Here is a 22,658-nt window from a genome sequence, read left to right as displayed (position 1 = left end):
CAGATATTTATTTCCTTTTATTGCCAAAACTCTTACCTTATATCTTAAGGCTTTTTTTTAAAAAGCATGAAAAATATAAATAACTTTTAGGGGATGCAGAAAATTAAGAATGGTTAAAAATGGTAAAGCCATTAGTTGGAATGAAAATATTTATTAAGTATTTATTACATAAAACATGTACTAGAAATTTCAAGAATAATTTAAAATAAATGGCCTTTGCTTTTAAGGAACTTTTAAGACAAAAGTAGAGAAAACAACTGTGAAAAAATAGTGATAACACAGACAGAATGGATAAGTAGCACCCTACATTTATGGACTCAGTGCACGGTTGTGGGAGGGCAGAGACGAGGATGATCAGATCCATATGGTATTTGTCTAGTTGGAAAAACCAAGAATGTATAAATAAAGAAGTATTACTCAACAGGATTTTGCTAACACACAAGACATTTCTGGAGAACATCTGATGCAAGGGTGAGAAATTATCACTGATTTTTTGCAGAAATGGCAAGTTGCACATTTGACCTGAGGCTACTTTGGAGCATGCAGGACATCAGGGAAAAGAAAACTGGAGATCAGACTGGGGTCAGGGTAATGAAGGGCTATGATACCAGCCTTCTGTGGGTTTACCTGACTTAATTTGTATTGTAAGGACTGAAAGTTTTGGAGCAGAGAAATGACCAGCTTGTACCCATAAAAGAGGATTAATGTGGCGTCGAGGAAGTTTTAAATGGTGAAGAGAACAGATCAAAGGCTGTAAGGTCATTAGCTCTAGAGCAGCTAGTCCCTGTGACAGGGATAAGGTTCAGGTGATGCTTCGGGGAGAGGAGGCAGGGGACCAGTGTAGATGTATCCCCTCAATGAGCTGATAGCATTTCTTGAATGACTGAATGTGCAGAGGAGAAAACATTTCAAAAAAGGACCAACCTCTGATATTCCAAATAGCTTGAGAGAATGACTCAAACCTCTACAGAGAAACCTCAAAAGACATGATAATTCACTGTTGAATGATGGCATTATTTTATTAAGTAACTTACCGTCTGCACAGGGCCAGGTGATAGCCTGTAGCTTTTAGGAAAATGGGGCTTTATGGCAAGAACTTGGAGCTCAGACTTACAGAACTGAAGTGTGCAATCAAATAAATAAAAGAATAAATTCGGGAAGGTAGAATGTAAAATAAATGGCTCAAGAATGATTCAGCGTTAAAGTCACCTCTGCCCCCAAAAAGATTCAGAATGTGACTTTAGTTAACAGTCTAAATGCTACCAACAAGGGCTCAAGGGCAAAAGTTTTGCTGACTAACAGGTCACTGATAGCTTTCAAGGAAACAATTATAGTGAAGAAGTGGGTATAAAACCACAATGCAATGCTTAGATCAGGGACCTTTTGAGAAGGTTGGTAGTGAAAGAAAGAAAAAAGAGCGGAAGCTGTGTAAGAAACATGAACAATGAAGAGAATGTTCTTTCAGCCTAGGGGTGGCCTGACCTCAGTGGGCAGGGGAGAAAGTTCTAGGGGAAAATGGAAGGAATCTGCATATCAAAGAATTGTTGTAATGAGGTCATAAGAAATGAGTTACCTGCAACACATTAGGCAACTCTGTGAGCAGACTCCAGGGGGTGGACAGAGACAGTGAACATGGAAGGACAGAGGAAATCAAAAAGATAGAAACATTTACGTAAGAACCCGATAAGACAGTGGAACACTGAACAGATATGGACAATCAGAATACAGAAAGGAAGTTTAGTAACTAGGGTACAGAAAGAAACAGCCGGAGAATCATAATTAAAATCATTTCCCAATATTTTTTAGCAATTAAAAACATGTATATGGGAAAACATAAAAAATAATAAGGGCAACAAAAGAGTGATATTCCTTTTGAGTGATGTTATAGCACAGACTTGAGGACGTCCCTTGAGAAGAGAAAAGGGATGATATCCCGCACTAAGGGGATTCAGGATGGTACAGCTTACCTCTCTCAGAGGGTCGTTGAGTTCACTGAGGATATTTTCCTCATCAAAGATTTTGCCTTGGTATCTGTGTTCATAGTAATCATGAATCTTCTGACGCATGTCCGCTGGCAACTTATGGAATGACATGTATTGTTCCACTTGCTTGTACTGTAAGGAAAGGAAAAAAGAAAATTAGAGACTATTGTTAAGGGGAATGAGAAGTCATCAGGTTACTTTGTGCTGTATTCAATGACACTTGAATAACAGTAACAAAAGGAGTAATTCTTTAAGGGGAAGGAGCTAAGGTGCCAGGTTGTAATGTTCCTAATCTGGGTCACACAGAATAGAAGGCATTTGTTTAGGTAATTGTTTCCAGTAATGAACTGAGATATTACGGCGAGAAGGCATGAGAGGAGTTCAGAGTGAATTTAAGGGTGTAGCCCCAGAAAAGCCTGTTATGGGCTAAAAACAAATAGCAAATATATATATAATTCATTTTTACCTGAGTTCCAAAGGAGACTGCTCTTTGGGTCTTTATCTGGAGAAAGAATCATGTAACTTTGGGTAACATGAAAGGTTTTATCTTAGACCCCGTAGGAAGAGATCAGACCTACTCGACTTTCGACATAGAGGCCAAGCACTTGGCGACCATTTGCAAGTCGCAGACACCCAGGAAGCACAATGCCTGCTGCGATAGGAGAGCATGTCCCGCTTCAGTGAGGATTCAGGAGGGGACGGGGTGAGACTGGGTCCACATACTTTCAGAGCGGAAACTTGACTGAGACACTGAAGTTCCTTTAACCAAGGAGCTCTTAAACTTGATTGTTTATAAAATTAGACGTGGGGTTGCCTTCTGGGAATGCACATGTTCAGGCTTAACCCCAGACACCAAGTCCTCGGACATATGTGCCATTGTGAACTTACACGCACACTCATAGACACCCACAGAGACAGTATTGGTTTGAAAAATAGCAGGATGACAGCTAGTGGTGGGGGAGGGTATTGGTGGTAGAGGGGTTGAGCAAAAAAGAGAAAGAACTCATGGACACGGACAACAGTGTGGTGATTACTGGGGGGAGAGGGTGTAAGTGGACTAAAAGGGTAATTTAATAAAATACAACACAGAGTAAATATATTAAATACAGATAAAGTAAAAATACAGTAGAGATTAAAAAGAAGTAACCTCTGTTCTACTCAAGTGGGAATGCAGAAGTACAAATGTCACGTGGGGGCTCATGAGGAGAGAACGTCGGGCTCCATCCAGACCCCTGGGGTCGGAACCTGCCCCTCAGAAGGGCATCCACGTGACTCATCGCACGTGAGGCTGAGAACTGTTCCTTTAGTGTTTCAGAAACACTAGTGATCGACGCTAGTGATCCCGACACCACACTTGGAAAAAATTAGTTAAAACCCTCAAAGTTAGTTATGTTGCACAGATAATAACACTGAGTACAAATAAAATAGTAAGTAACAAAACCAGGTAAAGATCCTGGAATAAGATTCTTTCCTTAAACAAAATGTATTTCATGTGTTATCTAGGGAAACTTTTTTCTCAAATCTTCCTAATAACAGAGTTCTGACTGGAATATGTAGGCCTTCTGACTCCTCATTCATACTTATTGTGATTATAATTATAATTGATAACAGACATATTCATGAGAAACAGCAACCCACTGAATCATATTTCTTCAACTTTCCCTACATATAGTTTCCTTACATATAACATTCATATTGTTTGGATATTCCCTTTGAGAGAACTATCAACTACTATCAACTAATGAAATACTACTAATTAGCAATAATCAACTAATTAATATCAACTACTACTGATTAGTAATAATCAACCAATTGCCATCAACTAATGATATACAACTTTGTCATGACATTTCCTTTATTTGGTCACCACATTATTCCCCTAAAGTATTTAAAGCCTGTAGATTTCTCTCTCTCTCTCTCTCTCTCTCTATATATATATATATATATATATATGTGTGTGTGTGTGTGTGTGTGTGTGTGTATATATACATCAGTAGTATCTGAAGCAACCTATTTTCCGAAGAACTTTGAATCAATGAGCCACCTAACATCTATAGCTTGCTAGCTCACTTCTGGGGACCTGGATTCAGTCTGCTTGGCCCCTAGAAGCTTCTGGAGCCTTCTCTACACACCACTCTGTAGGATAAAGGTCATTTGCAGCTGCTCTGGAACAGCTCTATTTTTGTTTCTAGAGACACATCTGTATCTAATTTTTACCCTTAGCCCCAAAGAGGGCAGTGGAATGATTGATGTACTGTTTAGGATCTGAAACTCCACTGGGGACATGTAAGGTTAACTTCTGCACTAAGGACTTACAACTAGCCTCTTTGGTTTGACTAGTTTGGCTTGACTAGATAAAGAGCTATGAAAAGCATTGTTGGTGAGCTCTCCCCAGATGAAGGCTCACTGCACAGATCTTGGTGGGTGAAGTCCAAGAACTGGTGGGGCAAGGCAGAGACACTGCACGTTCCAGGTGCTGCAAGATGGAGCCCCTGAAAAGCTCGAGCTGGGGAAAGGCCCTCAGCCTCTCACACGTGTGTGTCTCTTTCTCTGTTGCACACATGGTTCCTTTGACTTTAAACAAAAGCCACACATCAGGGTATAGCCTGCCGTCTGGTGAGTCCTGCCAAATACTTGAACTTGGGAGAATAATAAAACCACATCAGATGATAAGACCACTACAGTTTGGATGCTGGCTGTAGTGATGAGACATCCTTTCAGTTCTAGCCGAATAAAGGATGCATTTCTTCTGTACCAGTAGGTGCCAAGCAGTCTCTGCTTGCTTTTCTCAAAGAGCTTTCTGCCCAAACATTGCTTGGAGCAGTGAGAAATTTTAACCTGACCCAGAACATTGAACTCTAGATTCTCAGTTCTTTGTGTGCATCTTAGGGTTATGGGAGGCAGCATTAAAATTCAGCCAGATGTTGGTCATTGGGGAGAGACCTGTGCCTATGTGCAAAGGCCTACTCATCTAAAACGATCTGCTCTGTCTGTCTCTGTAGTTAGAAAACCAGGCCTTAGTTAGCTAAACACAAATATTACACATAAAACTATTTTATTTTTAAGGAAAGTTGGGATTGGTTGAATCCAGTTCTTTTTCCTTACAAAATTGGTTTTGTTCTTTTAGACTTCAGCTTACTAATCTACCACAGAAGGGTATTAGGCCCAATGATCTCTCTTGTTCCTTCAGAACATATTTCTATGAATATTTTTTTGTCATTTACTCATACTGACTCAAGTTTGATTTTTGAGTCTACATTACACATTTTAAACATTCATTGACTTACAGCAATCATTGATCTAGCAAGTACTAATTGACTGCTGTGTGCTAATGGCTCCCAGGGTGTGGTTGCCAAATACCAGCATCACCAGGGGATCTGTTAGAAATGCATACCAGGCTTCACCCCGGACCTACTGAATTAGAAACTCTGAATCACAAATGCTAAGCAGTCTGCGTTGTAACATTCTCTGGAGACACTAAAATATCAGAGCCACTTCTATATGCTAAGTACTGTGTTATCTTAGGACATAAGGAAGCACTGGGAATGAGAGTGGGGGAAAGAAAGAAAATCCAGTTTGATAAGTCAGGGTGAAGACGACCACACACATTCTCATGCTTATCTGTAGGTCAGGCTCTCTGGAGAGAAAATACACACATAGTCAATGACTCGGGGGAAGTGCAGAAGTAGAACTTGTATTTTAAAAGCAGTTGAATCATGGAGGGTGATCAAGTTAAGGGAACTGACATTTGGCAGCAAGATGTGAGAGCAGAACCAGAAAAAAATGATTAGCATCAGCCAAAGAAGGACAAAGTTTCTAAGAAAAGGGGTACTGGACCTCAGCCAGTGAATGTGGAAATGATATACAACGATTGTCGTTAGGATGAAAAGAACTGTCTTCCAGTCCCAAGGCCTCACTTGCACACTGAAGATTACTGGAAGGTGGGAGTCAGAAGTTACACTTCTCATTTTATTATGGGAGCAAATTACATAAAAGTAAAAATTAGCAAGTGAAATCCAATGGGCCACTGAAAACAGTTTATGCCATCTAAATGTCCTCGTCTCCCCCCCCCCACGGTTTCTCTCACGCACTGGGGTGGCCTGACATCCATGCGAGGCTTACCTAACAGTGCACAAGAAATAGAAGCTTTCGCACAAGACCATCTATTAACTCACTTTGAGAGACACCTATTTTTTCTTCTTTCTGCTCTTGTAACAATTGAAACATTGTCTTTTCACACTTTCAAAGTATATTTGAGTATCTTATCACTGTTCCCCAGGAACATTATCCCTATAGGCTCCAGTATCTATCCTATAACTTCAGCTTTCTCTTCTATGTATTGGTTCTAGGCAAATAGCTTTTAAACATGCCGTTCATTTAAAACGATTAAAAATAATACTAATTGAATATTACAAACTTTTTTCCAGGCGCCCCGCTAAACAGTTTACTGATATTTGCTTTGCTGCCATTTTCTTCACCTCACAGATGATGAAATTGAGGTGCAGAGAATTTAAATAACGTGTATAAAGTCACACAGCTAATTAGATCCGAAGTCAGGATTTGAACCTGGGTCATCTGGATCCAGTTTGTGCTCTTCTTCACTTACTGATATTCCTAAAAAAAAAAAAAAAATGGCTCTCGGTTGAGCACAAGCAGCCCTCCATCTACTGCCCAAGTTTTTCCCTTTCCTTTCTCAACCAATCTCTTGACAGAGTGGTCTACACTTACTGTCTCACTGTCTACTGCTCATTAAAACTTTCAATATTGGACTACAGCTTCCATTCCTTCTGCTTCTCTAGTAATTCCTTAGGTTTCAATGATCTGCCAATGATCGCCATGGTAATCAGATACTTTGCAAAGATGCTGTTATTTGGTATCTGAACAACACTGAACACTAGTAGCTGATGCCCCATGACACTCCCCCATTCTCATGGCTATCCCACCTCTGACCTCAGCTACACCTCTGTTGGATAGTCCACCTCGGGGTCTCTGCCTAAGAACTAAGAAACTTAGAAAACTTGCTCAGTTCACCATAGAGTTGCATGGATGTTTAGGGATGGGGCAAGAATAGGTAATACTACTCACATAACATTAAACAATGAGGGACTCGAGTCTATAGATTCATGTCATAGCTTCCCCTCACACAGAGAGACAATTCTGGGGTGTCTCCTACATCTTTCCTCAAGGGTATCAGTGGGACCAAGTGCAAGACCATATTAGAAAATAATTCAGTGAAATACACTTGATTGGCTTTCCATTTATACCACTTTTACTCTTTCTGTTCCCCATTCTGCTTTTTCAATTACTCCCTAATAAATCACCTACACCCAAATCTCTTTCTTAGGCTTGTAGGAGAACCCAAAGGAAGACAACATTATTATTGATCCCTTCCTCCTCAAGGCATCTCAGTCCCTGGATTCTCTACCTAGATGCTCTTCTCTTTCCTCTCTGGCTGCTTTTTGCAGTCTTATTTGTTGAGGTCTCTTTATATTTTGGTGGTTCCAAGGACTATACCCGAAGACATTCTTAAAATTTTTACCTCACATATTTTCTTTGAGCAATCCTTCCCCTGTCTGATTTAAGTTACTGTCAATATACCACCAACTTCCGATCAATAACTCCAGCAGAGAACTGACTTCAGATCTTCAGACTCATATGTCATCTTCCCCTTAAGCATCTACTCTTAAAACATGTCTCAAAGCACATCAAACACAAAGCCCGGAATTGAAATCATCTCCTTTCTCTCCCACAACTTCTCTATCCAACCAACAGCTAAGCTATAGATCTGGTTTAGAGGATAATCATCTCTTTGTTTCCAAGATATTTTACCTTATTCTCTATAAATGAACCATGTTGCCATTTGGGAGCTCGTTTTTCCAATTGCATTTATGAGGGTAATGGGATGATGTTGGTTAATAAAATTATACGGGCTTCAGTTATACACTTCCACAATACAGTGTCTGCATATTAGATTGAGCTCTTCTCACCCCAAGTCAATTCCCATTTACTGATACTTTCATTCCCATTTACTGATACTTTCTCTGAATATTTTTCCCTACTACCTGAGTTGGCTCAAACTTTAATAATGCACATTCAGATAATATGAGGATATTCCTAACATGAAGATTCTCTTTCAGTCTGGGTGGTGTTGGAACTGAGATTTGGTATTTCTAACAAAGTCCTCAGTGTTGCTTACACTGGTGATCAGAAATTCACAGTAGAAAGATCTAGATTAGATTAGGTGGGGCATTTATATTCCCACCACACCAAACCCACTCCTTGGTTCTTTTCTCACTATCATAATTGCTTATTAAATTGTCTATATTCTTAAATAGACCATAGGCATCTTGAGGTGTATTTTCCTTGTTTTTCTCTATTTTCGAATACAGCAACTCATATATACTAGATAGTCAACATATGCTAGATTCACTCTATGTGTTCTAAAATGTTCCTTTTTGTAGCCAATACTGTTTAGTGTTAATTGGGTACCTGATTTGAATTACATTTTTGAAGTACCACCAAATATAATATGAGATAGGTTTGTCTGATAAGGCCAAATATATGCAAAACATTTAAACTTTTACTTTAAAAAATTCTAATTTTACATCACAGAGAAAAATCAAATACCTGTTAACTATGACAAAATGGCTAGTCTTTTTTTTCCCCCTGAGGAGGATAAGATGCCTTATTTGAAGTAGCTGGAAGGTCCATAACTTAGGCATTAACTTTAACTTTAAATGATTTGTCATTTCATGTTTAAAAATTAGATGATGAAGGACAAAGTATTTCCTAAACTATGAAGTCTATTAGTCATAAATCTAGAGGTAATTATTTCACACCAAAGTTAAATCTTACAGGCTACTCATGACTGCAGCTTTTATACTAGTGGACAGTCATTAAAATGGTATAAAAATTTTTAAATTGTGTGCACTGAATATTGCAACCGTATATCGTGTGTGTGTGCATAAAATTCTTCAGTGAAAAGATGCGAGTTGTTAATCCTCCATTGGGAAGACATATTCACTATCAGTAATGGAGTTAAATATTTCTTTTAATATTTACTAATACTCTCATCCTACTACCCTCAAACAAGTTTTAAGCTTTTAGTGATGGGTGATAAATTATTTATATAATCCCTGTATAAGTGCATTAAAAAGATTAACAGTTTGAAACTACGAATATTATTAAAATATTATTGATATTCTTCATCATTTTTGGTCAAAATACCCCTCAGCATTAGTTACAGCTTGAGTTACTTTGAAAATCTCTCTAGCTTTTTTTTTTTTTAAACAACTGCTTGTGTTTTACTGTCCATGGCTTTCCAAATTTAAAGCAATTGAATATCTGGGGATACACAACAATTACTACAAGTAAATATCATCTGGAGAATAATTAAAAAAAGACAAAGAATTAAATGACTCACCAGTAAATTACCATGGAGAAATAACATATCTGATGAAGAAAGGAGCTTTTAAAATACTTAAAATGTGCACTGCTTTGGATTAATTTGTTTTTCCAGGAGTGAATAATTCTAACAAAGATTAATTCCTTCAGTACAAATTAAAAACATAATTTTATTAAGTATATAACACATACAAATATTAAAATGGATGTAATGATAGTATTATCATGTCTGACATGATGTGGTGTCAAGCAATGAAGCTACACACGTTTGTCAAACACAGCCTGTCAAAACCCACGTTTAGACCTGAGTACTGACCAGTTGTTGGTCTCACCATGGAACAATTTAAAAGCCTGTGTTAATCCGCTGGGGAAGTTACAATATATAATTACTATAATAACCTTTGGTAAACACCTACCAGGGAGTAAGGGGTGTTATTAGAAGAAAGTGCTAAGTATAGCCCTGCAGAATGAGAAAAACCGTAGTCTTACTGACACATAGCTTGAACTTGAACAAAACCTGAGTATTGGCAGTTGATTTCAAAAGAAAATACATACACATACATATACAAACATGCATATGTATGTTCATATTTTGTGTGTGTACATATACATATATATGCATATATATATGGATTTCTGAGTATAAGTGTGTATATGTAATGCAAATTGAATGAGTCATTTGAACTCGCAATGATTTATCAATATCTACTGTTTTTATGCCAGCATCTTAAACATCATGACTAATAATGCCAAGGGAAAAGAGAGAGCTTCTGCTTTTCCAAGGGAAAAGAGAGATTAATGAGTATCTTTTTTGCATGGTGTTTAGCCAGGCATTTGCCTACAGTTTGGCTGGGAAGTGGGGGTGGCTTATTTAAAAAGAAATGACAAATGACAGAGAAATTTGAAAATTATTCTAGTGCCTCCTCTTCTCTTCATAATCAACATGCATTGAGAGAGAATGTTGTCAGCTTCTAGTCTTGTGGCTTAAATAATACAGGGGTTGGCAAAAGCAGCATTACTGCTGTGTGTGTGGAAAAAGACCTGCAGGTTATGATTCTCACAACAGCGTTATTAAGGTCGTGCTTCGTGTGCTCACAACCATAAGCCCACTTTTGTCCACTCCTGTACATATTCGCTGAGAAGTCCTAAAAGTCTGTCTGCAGAGTAGACTTCTTTCAGTCTGATTCTTTTTGTCCAATTGCCTAATTGGTATCTCTAGTTGGATATGAAATGACATTAAGCTCACATTTAACAAATCCGAAGCAGAAATCCTCCCTCAAAACCTCATATTACCATATAATATCTCATCCCTGCATATCACATAATGATGACTTTCTACCAGTAGCTGAGGCTAAAAACACTGCCATTGGCTTTGCCACACTTCTTTCTCCCTCATACACTACTTCTGTCAATATATTTTAGCCTATACACTATTTTTATTTATAGCTTGATTGAAGTCTAATTCACATAGAACAACATTCTCACTTTAAGCGTACATTTCCATAAGCAATCACTGTCATGCCCAAGATTTAGAACATTTCCACCACTCCCCAAAGTCCTCTCATTCTCCTAGGTGGTTGTCTTGTTCCCCTCCCCCCAGCCCCAGGGAACTACTGATTTATTTTCTATAACTTGTTTGCCTTTCCTAGACTTGCAAATAAATGGCATAATACACTGTGTAATCTCTTACATCGGGCATCTTCTCCCTTAGTATGATGTTTCCAAGATATATCCATGTGGTTACATATATCAGCATATGTTTTTGTAATGTTTAAATCACTGAGTGATATTTCTGCATCTTTTATAAGACACCCCCTTCACCATGCATCTGCACTCCTGCAAACTTTGTCCAAGACATCACCTCTTATATGGAAGACTTGAAAAGCCTCTCGGCTCCCCCTTCTGACTGCTCACAATTTATTCTCAGCCCAGGAGCCAGAGTTACCCTTTGAAAATGTAGGTCTGACCATGACCTGTCTTTGTGTAAAACCTTCCCAGTATCCCAGGCTTAGAGGGAAAGCCGAACTCTCTCCCTGCTCCTGGGGCCACAGGTGAACATGCCTCCCTGCTCTCCTATCACCTGCTGTCCTGCTTGCTCCCGGGCTCCAGTCTCATCGGTATCTTTCTTCTGAAGTCAGGAGAACATCAATAACATCAGGAAATACAAGAGTCTCAGAGAAGACAAGGAACACAGATACCGAATCTTCCTGCCTCCTGGTAAGAAATGTACAGTCTTGTAACATTAAAACAAAATAAATTGTAGAATGTACTGTAAACGTTGACATTTTCATGTTGAGACCCCAGAACACTCCAGTGCATGTGTGTAAATTTCTCTGCATTTTAGTGGCAGCAGGTACAGAAGTGTGAAAATCACTGACTGACTTGATCGTTCTGGATTGTGCGCATCACGGATTTTAACTTGAGCTTTAGCCGAGCAAAGGCTGACGTGGGAGAGCCTCTAAGAATGAGTAACTTCAGCTCTGTACTTTGTAAAATCAAGTTTTCAGGTTTGTAACCACAATGAAATGGGAGCAACAAACCACACCACGCTAGAAGACTCCGCTCTGGCTAGAATTTTTCTTTCATGGGGTAGAATTCAGATTCACAGCTAATTTTTACTTGAAAAAAATGAAAATAGTATGAGAATTATATATTTTTAACAGTATAGCAATGACTCTGTTTACTGCTAATAGAGTATATATTAAAGTCTGATTTTGTTCTTCAGACAGATAAAACTTCATGTGGAACAATCAACCAGTCACACATTTTGAATAATAACAAATACATTTGTTTAATATTAGCAAGTTAAAAAAACACAAACAGAAATAACACCCCTGAAAATGAAAATAAACTTGGAAAAAAAACAAACTTGGGATCATCAAACAACTATAAAGGTTTTAACTAAAAAGCTTGACACATCTGACTCCCAACTTTCTTACCTTAAAAATAACATCCCAGCACTTTAACTCTTTCTGCACTAAAGCAAGTATTTTCAGTGCTTCAGAAAACACCGAGCACATTTTCAGCAGAACATTGGGGTTCAGATCAGAAAAAATATTGATAAATTGTTTCACATCTTTCCTGAACTTTGGCATCAAGTTTTTGAAGAAGGAGGTGATAATTGGAAGTTTATAAATAAATAAAAATATAAATCAAATGTTTAAATAGTAGTACCCATATTATATATTTTTGTTGGTGTTTGAAGGTTTTTGTAATTATAATTTTTTAAAACTGGAATCCCTTGATCTTCTATTTCTCTATCTAACAAAACAGAAAAACAAAAATCACAGAAACTTAATTTGAGGATTAAATATTATGTGGCATAGAGCGGTGCTAAGTAAATACTAGCTTCCTAGCTTGTCTGACCGAACTGGTACCAATCTCCTGACCTGGCACAAAGAATGCCACTCATGAGATATGGAAGGAAGTTCAAACACAAAAGGGTACAAAATTAAAGTATTTCTATAAACATGTCGACATTTAAAATAAAAAAGAACATAAAGGCATTTCTTTGTCTCCCCAGAGATCTCAAACTTGGGGATCTCTATGCTCCATAATTGGAGATCATTCTCAAACCCTGTGCTCTATGGCCAGAGCATCCCATACATGCTCTGAAATGTGCTCCAATTAGAGCATCCTGAACATAATTTAAATTATTGCGATGATTCATGGTAATTGCTGTGCATAACGCTTCCTCTACTATACATAGTTCAGGAGTCACTGCCTGGCTTTTTCCATATCTCTATACTGCTTTTATATAAGGCTTCTTCCGAACTTATGTTTCAGTTCAGTGGCTTCAAGATGTGCGGGGCTGTTGTCTTTCCACTAAGTTGTCTTTGTCTGTTGCTGCTGGTATTTACCTACCTCCTTTCCTTGTGATCTGATCTATTTTTTAATGGTAACTTTCCAAATATTTAGGAGTCTATTTGTCCACAATCACCTGCAAGCTACCCTTTACAACCTTTGGCAGATTGCCTGTTCAAACTAACCTAGAACAAAATAATGGCTTTTGGTAAAACTGGTCAAAGACATGTTAGGTGTTTAAGAAGGCAATAAATGCAACCTCTCCTTATACCTGTATGTTGACACCTATTCCCTAAGATGCAGGGAGGTTTTAGCTTAATTATTTCCTGTTTGGCCACTGACCTACTTGAGATGGTTGGATCGGGCAGCTGTGTGTTTGGGTGTTACTATAAATGGGCAGGCAATGCCATAACAAACTAGGATGTATTGTAGCTATAAACCAACAACTAGTGGAAGAAAATTCCCCAAAAGGGCTATTTTAAAGATGGTATTTAATGTTAAAAATAATCGTTAGCATATGCCCTGAAAGTCAATGACACAGAATAAAAGGAGTCCTATAATTCTAAGAAAGGTTCCTTTAGCCTGTGTCCCCGGCAGTACTACACATCAATGAATTGTTTATAAGGATGACCCGAAAGACATTCAAATTGACTTTTATATTGTCCAAGGAGGATTAACATATGTTTAGTACAAAAGGAGGTGGTCAGAGCCTGCAAGGCACCAGGGAGAATTGCATCCAGTCCTCTGATGAGGGAAAGAGCCCAGAACTTAAGCCCATTCACTGACACACGGATCACACCTCACTGGGGAAGGTGAGGAAGACAACTGGGCCTCTGTTCACACCTCACTGGGGAAGGTGAGGAATACAGTCAGGTCTCTGCGTTCTCAGTGCAGCGCCTCTTCGGATACCATAGCCACCTCACCACTCAGCGTGTTTTACCGTTGTTCGGTACTTTGAAAAAGATTAATTCTTGGGTTAATTTAACAGCTCTCGCTATGGTTTAAATGTCTGTGTCTGCCTCCTATTCATATGTTGATACCTAACCCCCAAGGTGGTAGATAGTATTAGGAGGTGGGCCTTCGGGAGGTGATTTGATCACAAGGAATGGAGTCCTCATCAATAAGTGGATTAATACTCAATAAAAATGGCCAGAGAAGGCCCCCTTGTCCCTGTGGCCACATGAGATGACACCTGAGAAAGTCCATCTGTGAGCCAGAATCCTGAGGAGACATGAGTCCACCTGTGCCTTGATCTTGGATGTCTGAGCTTCCAGACCTTTGACAAGCTCATCTCTGTTCTTTATAAGCCACCCTGTTGGGTTACAGCAGCCCAGACAGACCAAGCCAACCCTGTCAACTCTACTGCGTAATAAACCAGAACACCAATTTCCTTGGCAACACCACACAAAGAGACATTTAGAAAATGTGCCTAAAGGGAGAACTGTTTCATTTTGAAGCAACGACACATGTTTCCTCCTGAGTCGGAAGATGAGGCTGGAGCCAGGCAGCATTGGGACCTGCCTGCAGCCTCCCCTGGGCCCCCAAGCCCCCCCCGTCCACGTGGAGCTCTAACAGTAACGACATCCGTCCGTCCATCCGTCCATCCATCCATCTTTGATTTTTTTACAATGTCAGACCACTGGCATTTGACCTTTTTCCTCTCGTGTGCACTTTTCTCTGATATTCTCTGAATCTGCAACATTGTTTAAAAAAATATTCACTGGACATGGTCTCTGAGCTGTGCATCTGAGACATATATTTTTTCTAAAAGTAAAACATTATAGTAATTTTAGTTTTTGTGTTTTTGAAACCATATAAAATATTTCTATTTTATTATTTGAAAATTTTTTCCAAATATGTTACCTTTATAACTTACAATTTAAAAGTTACTAGCTAGTAGATGTTAGGTTAATACCTTCAAGTATTTTTAAGAATAAAATTTTCACTATAACAGTAAAATGTATGTCTCTTTCATTATTTTGTTAAAATGTAAGTAAAAATAATTCATACACGTAAAATAAAAGAAAAATGACTTAACAATATGACTAATATTAGGTAAAATTAGTTTCAGTTTTTAAGAGTCTCATTTGAAAAGAGATAAATCAAACTTGACTAAAGTTAAAATAGAAAAGAGACTCTAAATCCATAACCTCAATGGCCACAGATAAATTATGTAGCAATCTGTTTAATTTTTATTCATTTCATTTAAGAAATATGCTAGTACTAACGATGCATCAATGCCATATTTATTTGGTATTCTAGGGATTAAATAGAATATAAAATCACCCTTTCTTGCCTCAAAATTGTTTTTCAATAGAGTCAAAAATATTGTGAAGGCATGAAATGTCTGAGAGAAAAACAGGGCTAATTCCAGTTAAGATTGAAATACTGATATTTTATGTGTAATATGAATTAGCTGAAATCAAGTTAAATTTTGAGATGTTTCTAAACTATGGCCCTCATATCTCCATTGAACTCATTCTCTAATATAATAAATAACAACACTGCCAACAAATAACTATTGAAAATATAGAAAAATAAAACTTTGTTTTGTATTTGTTTGTTTCAAACAACTGATGAGATGAGAGTTGAAGGTGAATTAATTGAAAGAGCCTCACGTTTTCATTTGGGAATAAAGGGAGTGACTTGGGCAAAGGCTGAAATGATGCTGGAACAAAGATAAATGAACTTTTATCCTTGTATTTAACCCCAAATAATAAGGTATTTCTTGACTGCCACGCATGTCTTTGAAAGACCCTGCATTTTTATTGGCCTTCTCAACGGGAAAATGTAGATAAGAAATCGTGATTACCATCTGGTCTACGAGGACAGCTTACGCTAACCCCAGTTTCCATGGAGGGCACACAGGTGGCCAGTGTTAGGTTCCATCTTTTATCGATGTTTCTGCTAATTTACCCCCACTACTACTTGATAGCAGCAGTATAACTGCATCTAAAGTACAATAGTAAGAAAAAGTCAGAAGGAGGGAAGTTACCACTTACTGGGTGGAGAGCTTCTGTTTGGGCTAATAAAAAAGTATGAAAATGGACAGTGGGGGTAGTTGCACACTGCAATTAAAATAAAGTGAGATAGGTTTACAAGGAGTCCTCAACGCAGAAGTCAAACAGCAAACAAACACATGTCAAAGTACGAAAAAAACATTTACACATAATATGGGCTAAAGACCTAAATAAACATTTCTCCAGAGAAAAAATACAAATGGACACCACATAGGAGAATATGTTCAACGTCCCTAGTCATCAGGGAAATTCAAATTAAAACCTGAATGAGATACCACCTCACAACTGTTAGGATGGCTATATCAAAACAAAACAAAACAAAAAAAAAAAAGAGAAAGAAAAGAAGAAATTAGAAAAAAGAAAACAAGTGTTGGCAAGGATATAGGTAAACTGGAGCCCTATAGTCTGATGGCGGAAATAAAATGGTGCAGCTAGTATGGAAAACAGTATGGAAGTTCCCCCCCAAATTTAAAATAGAAGTACTTTATAGTAGTTCCTGAAAACCCTTCTCCTCACTGTCCCCAACCCCCTTCCCTCTGGCTAATGTTAGATTGTTCTTAACGTCAATGACTCTGGTTATATTTTGTTTGCTTTTTTCTTTCGTTGACTATATGTTCCGGTTAAAGAGGTGAGATCATACGGTATTTGTTCTCACTGTCTGGCTTATTTGACTCAGCATGGACAAAGCCAAGGGGGAGGGTGGGAGCAAGGGAGGGAGGTGGGTTTGGAGGGGGTGGTGGGAGAGGTGGGGAGAAAATACAGACAACTGTCATGGAACAGCAATACAATAATTTAAAGATAAATAAAAACTTTGTTTATGCTAAAAAATAAAATAAAATAAATAAAATAAAATAAAAGTACTACATAATCCCAGATCTGGGTATTTAACCAAAGGAATTGAAATCAGGATCTTAAAGAGACATTAGCACGCCTATATTATTGCAGCACTATTCAGAATAGCCAGGATGTGGAAACAACCTAAATCTCCATCAAGATGAAGAGATAAAAAGTTTTGGGTATATATATATATATGATGGAATACTATCCATCCTTAAAAAGGAAGGAAGTTTTGCAATGTGCAAGAACATGGATAAACCCTTAGGGGATTATTTTAAGCAAAAGAAGCCAGACACAATAGACAGATAACTGCACGACTCCAGATATCTGAGGTATCTTAAACAGTCAAGTTCAGAGAGTCCAAGAAGAGAGTGGTGACTGCCAGGGCTGAAGGGAGGAGGAACAGAGGGGTTACCAGTGGACTAGTTTCAGTCAAGCAGGATGAGTCGGCTCCAGAGATCTCTGTACAACACTGCATCTCCAGTCAACGACAATGTATTGTATACTCAGAAATGTAAGAAAGTAGATCTCGTGTGTTTTTATGATAATAAAAAATTAAAAAATATGGAATATTTTTATATGAAGTGAACACACAAGAACTTGAAGAACAACGTGGAGTTTGTGAATTCCTGGTTTCTGTATACAGAGGTGGGTAAAAGTAGGCTTGTAGTCATAAGCCCAGAAAACACAGTTTATTCTTATATTCTTATTTATTAATTTGGGCTTTTTATACGAACAACTGCAACTACTTTTGCCCCACCCTGTAAGTTATGGATAGTTAGTGCATGCTACGACAACCTTAAAGAATTTAAGTTATATTGGTGTAATTGCTCTCAGAACATTAATGCTCTAATTGCTGCCTTGTGGGTTTTTTAATATGCTTATAATATGTGTACAAAGTGTAGTTGAAATGATAATTTTTTAATTCATTGATTTGACAGAGAGAGACACCGATTTTGTTTTTCCATTTATTTATGCATTCATTAGTTGATTCTTGTATGTACCCTGACCACCTGCATCCTTGGCCTACTTGGCCAGGGCTGAAAAGATAAATTTTATGTTATGTATATTTTACTACCAAAAAAAAAATAGAAAAAACTAAAGGACCTAAGATTTCATGACCTTGACACCTAGGAACACACCCAGGAATTCCTTGCTCCTTATGTGTTCTTGTTAGTCCTGTACCTCTTTGTAGATACTATAGATGCAGTAATACTATATTTTGATGTCAGAGGATCATGAGGAGTTATTTTTTTTTTTGTCACTTACATCATAGGAAATTTCCTAGGACTAAGAGATTAAGACATCCTGCCATTTGTTCAAAACGAGGTTAATTCCCTTACTTTTTGTAAAACTGAAAATTACAAAATGTTATTTCCTTTTCCAAAGAAAGCAGCACAGCGAAGCTGAGTGTGCCGCAAGCATGGCAATTATTAGCAGCTATCTTCAGCTCCCCGAATCAGACCATGTTTTCCATTAGAAGAGAGTTGTTATATCATATCACCAGGCTCTTCTCAAAGGAACAAGGATAGATTTCTTACATAACTTCTTAAAATTAATTTATATGAGTCTTAATAAGTATAGGATTAGCAAGGGCAGAAATGAAGTGTATAGCCTGCTAATAAACTATATTTCCATAAAACCTTATGATTTTGAAGATAATTTAATATTTTCCAGATAAATCTCAGAGAAAGTCTCTGACCTTACAGAACCCAATCTATGATATGAGAATTTCAGATACGTTTCTACAGAGAACAGTAGATTCTAGGGTACCCCTCCAACACTGTGCAAATATCATGGCCAACATTATCAAATATTGTGGTAATTTTTTTACAGATGACTGTGATATAATACATTTTGTGTATTTAATGCAGCCGCTCCTTCTTTTAAAATACTGCAACTTTTTGTACTAAATTTCCTGAATAAATAAGCAATTGTAATTTTAAAACATGAGCATATAATTTCAAAATCTATAATTAGGTTAAAATCCCTGAGGAACTAATTAAACTATTAACTTTTATTCATTTGAAATAATGAGGTATTCTTGAGATCCATCCATGTTGTCAAAAATGACAGTATTTCACCTTTTCTGATGGCTGAGTAGTGTTGTGTTTCATATATGCAGAGTTCGCTTAATTGAAGCCTCTATCAAAGGACCCTCTGGTTACCTCCATATCTTGGCCACTGTAAATAGTGTTGTAATAAACATAAGGGTGCATGTATCTTCATGGATAAATGTTTTCAAGTTTTGGGGTAGATACCCAGAAAAGAAACTGCTGGGTCCTGTGGTAACTCTATTCTCAATTTTTTTGAGGAGCCTCCATCCTGTGTTGTGTAGTGGCCGTACCAGTCTACATTGATACCAGCTGTGAATGAGGGTTTTTTTCCTCCACAACCTCCCCAACACTTGCTATTACGTGTCTTGACGGACCTTGAGAATATCACGCTAAGCAAAAGAAGTCCAACAAGAAAGTAAAGAATCATATGAATTCACTAATATATGGGATCTAAAACAGAAAGCAACAGATGGACAAACAAGATGGACAAAGAAAAACTCACAGACACAGACAACAACACAGTGGTTACAGAGGGCAGCGGGGTGGGGAGTGGGCAAGGGTAGAGGGGAGCCAAACACGTGGGGACAGAAGGAGAGTGGACTTTGGGTGCTAAACACACAATGCAATATAGACATTATGTATTATAACAATGTACACTTGAAACCTATATCACTTTATTAATCAATGGCACCCCAATAAATTTAATTTAAAAAATTTAAAACAATAATAGGGTATATCTGGCTAGTGTCAAAAACGCTTTATGTCTGCACCATTTTAATATTAAAATATAAAAGAGAAAAATACCAACCAAAGTAATATTTCCATATACTTCTACTCCAGGAAAAAATTGAATTTATACATTTGGGAAATAAGTACAAAGCTGCTAGTAAAACCCATGAAATTGACTGACTTATTTATACTCTGAAACAATGAAATGCTCTGTGTTCTGAAATTGTATAATTCATTTATAGCTCAGTTTCTCCAACTATGAGTAAATAAGAAAAAATAACTCCTTCAAGTATCTGTTGGGGATTCTGGCGACCCATGCAGAACAGCTACACTGTGTACTTATGTCCCCGTGAGCTTTCTTCGCAGGTCTAGCCTTCGTAAAGAAGTTTGCAGTGGCACATACATTTGCTTTCAGATGAATGTGAGGTTTGCGTATAAGCTTGACTGACAAATGTAATAGAATATTAAGAACTCCCACAGACATCTGCATGACATCCATATCAAATACAGCCAAAGAAAAAACTTAGGAACAATACAAAACCTCTGGGATCTATTTTATTCCACCAAAAAAATCATAAAAATTGATTTTCTAAAGTGCATATGCAGTGTTTATAAAGCCAGCAGTGCCTAAACTTCACTGACAAAGTGGTTTTTTAAGTGCAAACTTATTCATATTTGGAAACAATATCCATTTACAATCTAGTTCATTAAACACAGGCACTCAACCGATAAACAATGCAATTAATCTGCTCATCTGATGTTTGTCCAGAACATCACTTCCTTCTTAAAAAATACTGTTTCTACAAATGCTACAATCTTAGCATAGTAATTTTAGCTCACAACGGGATTTTCTTTGGATGGTATGGTCTAGTTTTGGAGGTTGGAAGAAAAACGCAAAGGCTGATCTGCCAAGTACTTTTGAACATTTTATCCTCTTTAATTGTCTAGGCATCTCTCTGAACCACACCAAGTGGAAAAACAAGAACTGTGTTTGGTATCTCCGCCACGCTGCTACTTAGATCAATGAAGGTGAAACATAATTGCATCTCTCTGGACCTCAGGTATCCTATCTCGAAATTGCGAATTGAGAGTAACTTCATCATAAGGAAACCCAAACAGAAAAATCTTCTTTCTTTCCAGTACTGAAAACATCAACAAAATTTAGCCATGAGCTTTTAAGCTAAGAGAGTATCTATGATAATGTTATCTATATAGCATTAATTATCTGGATGCTACTCTGGCCATTTAAAATGCAGATACGTTCTTGCAGATTTCTTCCATACTGCTGAGAGCCATGGACGCTCATTCTCAAACTACTATTTTCTTTGCAATGATTCTTTAGAATAATGTAGATGTAGCTTCTTGTTATTCAAATCTAAAACAGGTATAAGATGGGATGATATTTTACAATATTTTAATAAACTATGGAGTGTTTTTTATGCTAGATTTTTCAGATTGCTAATGGAAGGGATTATCACTGTGACGAATAAAGAACACTTTATTAGTTTTTTTGTGAAGTTTGGACTGTAGTCATCTGAATCATTTATGGAAAGAGGAAAGAATTGATTTTTAAATTTAATTTCATAAATTTTGTGATTTCTCCAACATACAACTTCCTGTAGCATGACTAGGAGGCTATAATGCTGTTGCCAAGAAGCCAGAGGGAAAGCATGAGTCACCCAATCAGGGAACAGTGTTCCCAAAAAGGAAACTTCCAGACAATTAATTACCAGAGGAAAGGGGGCGGGAGAAATAGGAGAGGGGAAAGGGGGTTTAAATGGTGAGGGAGAGAGTCTTGAGGTCGTGAACACACAATACAGTATACAGATGATGTATTATAGAGTTGTGCACCCGAAACCCGCGTAATGCTATTAACCACTGTCATCCCGAAACATTTAATAAATAATAAAAATTATAAGTAAATAAAAGAATGACATCCCCAATGCTACAACTAAAAGTAAGAATACAACTATATTTCAAATTAACCATTTCTCACATCAGTTGTAAATATTCCTGGCATTTTAAGTGATGTTTATATTTTTATAGTTGTCTTTCAGTGTTTTATAGGATTGCTGTGTATATTTTGAAGTAGTAAAAAAATTGGATGTGAAGTGTAAAGGAATTAAATGGCAAGTGCAATTAAATTTTTTTTTACTTTATTGTTATTTTTTATTTTATTTTTTCCATTTATTTAAAACATTTTTAGTTATTTTTCAAGTACAGTTTTCTGTTTATTTCTCCCATTCTAGCCCACCCCTCCCCCATGCACCCCACACCTCACTCCCATTTCCACCCCCCTTAGTTTTTCTCCCTGTGTCCTTTATACTTGTTCCTCTAAATCTCTCCCATTTTTCCCCTTAAATTCCCTCCCCTCTCCCCTCTGGTCGCTGTCCCCCTGTTCTCTATTTCAGTGTATTTGTTTTTATTTTGCTTGCTTGTCTGTCTTGTTGTTTAGCTTCCTGTTAAAGGTGAGATCATATGGTATTTGTCTTTCACTGCCTGGCTTATTTCACTCAGCATAATGCTTTCCAGTTCCATCCATGTTGTTGCAAAGGGTAGTAGTTCCTTCTTTCTCTCTGCAGTATAGAATTCCATTGTGTATATGTACCACAATTTTTTGATCCATTCGTTTACTGATGGACACCTAGGTTGCTTCGAACTCTTGGCTATTGTAAACTGTGCTGCTATGAATATTGTGGTACATAGGTTCTTTGAAATTCATGTTGTGGGGTTCTTAGGATATAATCCTAGCAGTGGAATTGCTGGGTCAAAAGGCAGGTCGATTTTTATTGTTCTGAGAAAATTCCATACTGTTTTCCATAATG

At 37.5% G+C, this 22,658-nt stretch overlaps 1 protein-coding gene across 1 annotated transcript in view; it reads right to left on the bottom strand.

The window, feature by feature from the left end:
• The window catches only part of HCN1 (hyperpolarization activated cyclic nucleotide gated potassium channel 1), a 313,114-nt gene that overhangs the window by 60,337 nt on the left and 230,119 nt on the right, over positions 1-22,658 (bottom strand). The window contains exon 5 of the mRNA XM_037145108.2: positions 1,968-2,114. Coding sequence (XP_037001003.2) covers positions 1,968-2,114 — 147 coding nt within the window. The remainder of the gene's footprint in view (positions 1-1,967; positions 2,115-22,658) is intronic.

Source organism: Artibeus jamaicensis, unplaced genomic scaffold (assembly GCF_021234435.1).
Source record: "Artibeus jamaicensis isolate MK-2021 breed Jamaican fruit bat unplaced genomic scaffold, CSHL_Jam_final scaffold_369, whole genome shotgun sequence".
Lineage (NCBI taxonomy): Eukaryota > Metazoa > Chordata > Mammalia > Chiroptera > Phyllostomidae > Artibeus > Artibeus jamaicensis.
Note: the sequence above shows the minus strand (reverse complement) of the source record. Positions and strands in the feature narration are given on the sequence as shown.